Consider the following 7410-nt stretch of genomic DNA (forward strand, 5'->3'; position numbering starts at 1 on the left):
CACCACTGTCAACGGCATCTTTCGAGTGCCAGCAGTCATGATCATGAGATAGTCCACTTAATGACTCAACATTATGGTAATTTGTCCCGCAAGTGTGCCATGTCTAGATTGGCTGAGACGTGTCTTATATTTCTTCAATTCCATCCGGTCGGCATTTATTGTTTATAATCCCTGTATGTTTTATCTGAAGAAATGATGGCAATGACTTTAAGAGACCTGATACTGGAAACTGTCTTCATCTCTCAGGTTAGTGTTGGGGTTCTGGGGAACTCAGCATTGCTCTTGGTGTATTTCAATATCTTCATCTATCAGCCCAGGAAGAAGAAACCCACAGATCTGATCCTCACCCACCTGACTATGGCCAACATGGCGATACTAGCCATCTGTGTGGTCCAAGTGATGGTTACCTTTGGGATGAAGGATGTTCTGGATGATATTGGGTGTAAAAGTGCTCTGTACATTAATAGAGTGTCACGAGGCCTTTCCATCTGCACCACGTGTCTCCTGAGTGTGTTCCAGGCCATCACCATCAGTCCCGGTACCTCCTGCTGGGCCCGGCTCAAACCCAAGGCTACTGGTTACATCGTCCCTTCTTTCTTCTTCTTTTGGATTCTCAACATGGCAATATACACCGGAATAATTACGTCTGTTCAGGCCACTAAAAATGTCACCGTCACGGGACACACTTTGATTTCCAAAGGCTGTTCTACTATGCCAAGCGTGAATTATGTGATCGTCACTGTAAGCCTCACATTTGTGACTTTTCGAGATGTCTTCTTTGTGCTCATCATGATGTGTGCCAGTGTCTACATGGTGATTGTGCTCTATCGACACCGCAAGCAAGTTCAACACCTCCACAGCACCAGCCTCTCCCCCAAATCCTCGGTGGAGACTCAAGCCATCAAAACCATCCTGCTCCTGGTCAGCTGCTTTGTTTTTTTTTATTGGATCAACTGCTGCATCACCCTGTATTTGAGTTTTATGAAGAACGATACCGAGCTACAGAGCATTGCAGCCTTTCTGTCGGTCTGTTATCCCTCCCTCTGCCCCTGGGTACTGATCCAAAATGACGCTCGCGTGCCTGGGCCCCAGTATATCCTTGGGAAGTTGAGAAGCTCTTCTCCGGTGGCTTCCAGGGTTGAACAGGAGACCTCCCAACCATCTTGTCCACCTGGGGTTCTCAGTGAAGACTCCAACCTATGGAACTAGTAGGTTCAGAGACAACAGAGAAGCAGCTTGGCCTAGTGTTCTTTCCACAGGCCTGGGAGCCAGAGGACCTGAGTTCGAAGCCCTGCTCTGTCACTTGTCTGTTGTGTGATCCTGGGCAAGTCACTTAACTTCTCTGTGCCTCAGTTGCCTCCTCTGTAATATGGGGATGAAGACTGTGAGCCCCATGAGGGACAGGGACTGTGCAACCCGATTAGCTTACATCTGCCCCATCACTTACCACTGTGCCTGGCATATAGTAAGTACTTAACAAGAACCATTAAAAAAAGAAAAAAATTACAGATAAGGGAAATAGCAGAGAATGAAGATATCAATCAATCAGTCAATCAATCAGTGGTATTTATTGAGTGCTTGCTGTGTGCAGAGCACTGTACTAAGCACTTGGAAAAATATAATGCAATAATGTTGTTATACATAATCTCTACCCACAAGGAGCTTACAGCCTAGAGGGGGAGGCAGACATTAAAATAAATTCCACATAGGGGAAGTAGCAGATAATGAGGATATAATAATAATAATAATAATAATAATAATAATGGCATTTATTAAGTGCTTACTATGTGCAAAGCACTGTTCTAAGCACTGGGGAGGTTACAAGGTGATCAGGTTATCCCACGGGGGGCTCACAGTCTTCATCCTCATTTTACAGACGAGGTAACTGAGGCCCAGAGAAGTTAAGTGGCTTGCCCATATGTACCTAAGTCCTCTGGGTTTGGGGTTGGGGTGAATATCCAAGGGCATAGGTGATACAGAAGGGAAGGCAAATAGGGTGGAGAAATGAGGGGTTAGTTAGGAAAGGCTTCTGGGTAGAGATATGAATTTAGTAGGGCTTTGAAGATGAGGAGAGTGGTGGTCTGTCAGATGTGACGGTGGAGGGAGTTCCAGGTCAGAGGGAGGGCTAAGATGTCAGCGGTGAGGGAGATGACACTGTGGCCCGATCAATAGGTTGGTGTTACAGGGGCAAAGTGTGAAGGATGAGTTTTAGTAGGATATTCTGCACACAGTTAGCTCTCAATAAATACTATTCAATGAATAATAACAATAATAACGATGGCATTTATTAAGCGCTTACTATGTGCAAAGCACTGTTCTAAGCGCTGGGGTGGTTACAAGGTGATCAGGTTGTCCCATGGGGTGCTCACAGTTTTAATCCCCATTTTTACAGATGAGGTAACTGAGGCCCAGAGAAGTTAAGTGACTTGCCCAAAGTCACACAGCTGGCAGTTGGCGGAGCCAGGATTTGAACCCATGACCTCTGACTCCAAAGCCCAGGCTCTTTCCACTGAGCCACACTGCTTCTAGGTAGGAGGGGGAGAGCTGACTTAGTGTCTGAAAGCCATTGGTGAGGAGTTTCCATTTGATGTGGAGGTGGATGGACAGCCAGTGGATTTTTGAGAGGTGGGGAGATATGGAATGAACACCTTTTTAGAAAAATGATCTGGGCAGTAGATAGGAGGAAGGGAGGGCGGTGAGGAGGCTGATGCAGTAGTGAAACAGGATGTGATAAGTGCTTGAAATGGAGAAATTGGCATGGAAAGGAAAGGGAGGATTCTAGAGATGCTGTGAAGTTAATCCCTAATCCAGGCATAGCATCTTTTGTCTGTAGGATATGAAAAGGGAGGGTGTTCCAGGCCAAAGGCAGATTGGACAATGAGTTCGAGTGGTTGTACATGGAGAATAGAAGGGGACCCAGAACTGAACCTTAAGAGAAACCCTCAATTAGGGAGAGGGAGGCAGTGGAGGAGCCTGCAGAAGAAACTGAGAATGAGCAGCCAGAGAGATAGGAAGAGAACCAGGAAACCAGGAAAAGTGAGTCTGGGTGCGGGGGAGGGGGTGAGAATGGTTTCTGTTAATAATAATAATAATGGCATTTATTAAGCGCTTACTGTGTGCAAGGCACTGTTCTAAGCGCTGCGGGGGGGGGGGGGGCGGGGGTTACAAGGTGATCAGGTGTCCCACAGGGGACTCACAGTCTTCATCCCCATTTTGCAGATGGGGTGACTGAGGCCCAGAGAAGTGAAGTGACTTGCCCAAAGTCACCCAGCTGAAAATTGGCGGAGCCGGGATTTGAACCCCTGACCTCTGACTCCAAAGCCCGGGCTCTTTCCACTGAGCCACGCTGCTGTTAAGCGCTTACTACGTGCCAAGCACTGTGCTAAGCACTGGGGTAGATAAGAATAATAATAATGATGGTATTTGTTAAGTGCTTACTATGTGCAAAGCACTGTTCTAAGCGCTGGGTAGGTTACAAGGTGACTAGCTCTCTTCCTCCCTTCAAGGTCCTACTGAGAGCTCACCTCCTCCAGGAGGCCTTCCCTGACTGAGCTCCCTCCTTCCTCTCCCCTTCCTCCCCCTCTCCATCCCCCCCGGCCTTACCTCCTTCCCTTCCCCACAGCACCTGTATACATGTATATATGTTTCTACATATTTATTACTCTATTTATTTTACTTGTACATATTCTATTTATTTTATTCTGTTAATATGTTTTGTTCTCTGTCTCCCCCTTCTAGACTGTGAGCCCACTGTTGGATAGGGACCATCTCAATATGTTGCCAACTTGGACTTCCCAAGCGCTTAGTCCAGTGCTCTGCACACAGTAAGCGCTCAATAAATATGACTGAATGAATGAATGAAACCATGTCCTGGTTTCTTTGCTTGTTTATCCCTCTGCTACCAGAAAGAACTCAATTCCAACCATTATAATGATCTAGAAGTCCCATTCAATCAATCAACTGTATTTATTGAGAACTTACACTGTGCTAAGAACATGGGAGAGAGTACAATACAACAGAGCTGGTAAACAGGATTCCTGCAGGCAAGGAATACACAGTCTAGAGAGGAACTCACAGTATTGAGAATACTTTCCCAAGTGTACAGTGCTCTGAACACAGCAAGCATTCAGTAAATACCATTAATTGGTTGACTGATTGATTGATATCCTCAGTCTCTGCTATTTTCCTCTGTCTGTAATTTATTTTAATGTCTGCCTGCCCCTCTAGACTCTACGGTCATTGTGGGCACGGAGTGGGTATAACAGCACTATTGTATTATATTTTTCCAAGCTTTTATTACAGTGCTCTGCACACAGTAAGTGCTCAATAAAAACTATTGATTGATTGACTCAATTGCATCACTCCACTCACCAAGTGGCTGATTTGGAGAATCATGTTCATGGATACAAGTTTGCCTCAGATTATAACTCTAGCTATGCTGAGAAATGATCCACTGAGAAAGAGCACAGGACTGGGGGTCAAAGGATCTGGCTTCTAATCCCAGCTCAGCCACATTCCTGCAGCAGCAATGTGGGCAAGGAGTTTAATTCCTCTGTGCCTCAATTTCCTCATCTGTAAAATGGGAATTAAATATCTTTTCTTCCTCTTTTCTAGATTGTGAGCCCTCGGTGGAGCAGACATAATGTTTGATTTGATTGTATTGTATTTTTCGAGCACTTGGTACAGTGCTTTGCACACAAGAAGTGCTCAATAAATACGATTGAATGAATATTATCTAACCCAGCATTTAGCACAGTGCTTCACACATGGTAAGCATATAACAATGGCTGTAAAACCCTTCTAAAACCCAGCCTCACAGTTAGTATCCAAACCTACCAACCAGCAGCCCCTGACTTAGCCAAAGAAATCAGGGAGTTTAGATCTTCAAATTCCCCATACCCCAAATTTCCACCCACACTCTCTTGGAAACTACCACCTCTCCCCTCAGCAACCCTGCTCCTGGAGACAAGACCAGGCATCTCTAGTGATTCCTTCCCTGAACTTATTTCTAGAGTCCTTGGGGGGGTTCCTGTATATCAGAAATTAATTAACCCTGGAGGACCCTGGGTTCCTGTGGCTCCACCTTAATCAGCTCCATCATCTCTCTCTGCTGAGGAAGAGAAAAATATAAAAAAAATACTCTCAGGACTGTCTCCTTGTCACTTGAGAAGTACTTTGAGGACTTCTGGTGCTACTTTTACTCAGTGTTCATGCCTCTTAATCTTTGAATCACGGGATTTGGTAGAAGAGGCATTTGTGACACCTTTGTTGCTGAGAAGTATAGCTAGTGCCTAAGATCACAATCTTCTTTAAAAGTGAAAACTTGCTACCCAGTCCTATCCTAAACCAGGAAGCTAGTCCATGATTGACTGGGAAGGGAGGACTTTGATTTATACGAGTCTCCCCTCCCTGACAGTTTCACAGAGAAACCCTGGACGAAACACCTGGGTGGTGATGGAAATCTTACAGGACGTGGGACACTGATGCCTGACTCTCATGAGAGCTGAGTAGGCAGAGAGCAAGCAGAACATCTGGATGAGCCTTTGTCTCCCTCCAGAAAGGGAAACAGTCGCAGTAGGAGCTGTAATAGTCAAAATGGTGAGTAGGCTGTAGGTGATTGGAAGTGGAGGAGGGATCTGTCAGCTCTACTCAAGGAGGGGTGAATGGTGGCAAGTCCAGGTCTCTCTCCTCTGTTCACTGCTCTCCTCATCCCCTAACTTTGAGACAAAAGGTCTGGGGGCTCTCAAATTTGGCTAGTTCCCAGAGAGGAGACTCATGGATCTGCTATCGATCGTGAAAAATTTGAAACGGAAGTCAGTATGGAGGAGCAAAATGGACATAGTCTTTCCAATTATGGGGGCTTAAGGGCTTGGGGGGTAGAACAATTGGCTGAATCTTCTGGATTTTTTTTCCAAAATGACCCTAAATGTAGAAAATATTTCTGAAAGAGGTATTGGGATCAATGAGATAAAACTAAAAGACTCTTACTCTTCTAACCCTGCATGTGTGCCTCATGCATTCTCCTCCTCCCCTCAGTACTGTACATGCCTTGTGAGCAGGGAACGTGTCTACCAACTCTGTTATATTGTACTCTCCCAAGTGCTTAGTACAGTGCTCTGCACACAGTAAGCCCTCAGTAGATGCGATTGATTGATTAGAACATTAAGGTAGACACTAGAAGGGAACTTAGGTTGGTAAATTGGTTCCAGGACAGTTGAGCAGACTTTCTTGAGAGTGATCATACTGTTGGACTAATGGTCCCGGGTGGCTCAATTTACAGAAGGCTTTACAAAGTGATTAATCCCTTTTTCACGGCCCTTTCATTTTCATGGGAGTAGATCTTTTGAAAACGCAAGGCTGTTGGAAACCTCCACATTAATTCTATATATGCAAATTTTCCAAAGCATGGGGAGCTTGGGAAGATCAAAGACAACAGGAATGGGCTTTGGATGTGTAGATTCATCTTTCCTTCCAGCCTGCCTTCCTTTCTATTCCTATCTTCTGTCCCATGATTTCTTGGCCCATACTGTGTGCAAAACCCTGTGCTAGGTACTTGGGAGAGTCAATTTCCTTCCAAGAGTCCCTGCCTTTAAAGAGTTTACAGTCTTCACCCCTAAACTGGGGAGAATGGTGTGGTACAATGATATCTTGGGAGGCTTCCTGATTGCACAGGAGGGTTTGCTGTAGGGGAGGAATCAAGCTGATGGAGGAGAGAAGTCACCTTCACAACACTTAGTTTTGAAAGAGCAGGGCAAAAAACCTTACAAATTCCCCAAGCCCCAAATTTCTTGGTCAGTCACTTGTATTCACTTCCATTTAATTTCAAAAATATTGTTACTGCTCCCGTTTGCATGAATAATTGAAGGCTCACTTTATTATCTCCTATCATTTATCAAATTCAACTTCTCTATCCAACATTCATCTTTCTTTATATCCAAATATCTCTTTATTGTCCATCTACTTATTAATAATCTCTGTACTCTATCCAACTATCATTTATGTCAATCGTCCACATCTTTCTGTCTCTCCTCCCAACTCTCTATTGATGTAACCTTCCTATATGTCTGTTTTTTCAACTTTCTGAATGTGACTATATAAGGGTAATAAGATGTGGGAAAAGGGGAGTATATCCTAATTGGATTTTGCCAGGGTATGCAACAAATGGAATATTTGGTCAATGGGGACCAAAATGATCTTCAGTAGTACCAATTTGGGGCTGACCTTTTAAAAGAAGTTTCTGGATAAGTGTCTCAATTCTACTTTTACATTGCTTGTGCACAAAGTTCCTATCTTTAACTCTCTCTCTCTCTCTCTTCCTTATTCAGCATGCTTCATAGTTCCTGATGTGAGTTATGATAGTTCTTTTCTGTGAGCTCTTCTTTCTTCCTTGGTGAGCACCAGTGAAGGATG

General features: G+C 44.5%; 1 protein-coding gene across 1 annotated transcript; it reads left to right on the plus strand.

Moving 5' to 3' along the window:
• Nucleotides 1-201: 201 nt before the first annotated feature.
• On the plus strand, nt 202-1209 carry LOC119947886 (vomeronasal type-1 receptor 90-like). Its single transcript, XM_038769538.1, has one exon. The coding sequence runs from the start codon at nt 202-204 to the stop codon at nt 1207-1209; it is 1008 nt and encodes a 335-aa protein (XP_038625466.1).
• The last annotated feature ends 6201 nt before the right edge of the window (nt 1210-7410 follow it).

The sequence above is a fragment of the Tachyglossus aculeatus genome, chromosome X4 (assembly GCF_015852505.1).
Source record: "Tachyglossus aculeatus isolate mTacAcu1 chromosome X4, mTacAcu1.pri, whole genome shotgun sequence".
Lineage (NCBI taxonomy): Eukaryota > Metazoa > Chordata > Mammalia > Monotremata > Tachyglossidae > Tachyglossus > Tachyglossus aculeatus.

Bases quoted from the DNA above. Each gene is read 5' to 3' on its own strand.
- LOC119947886 (XM_038769538.1), top strand. From the start codon at position 202: ATGACTTTAAGAGACCTGATACTGGAAACTGTCTTCATCTCTCAGGTT.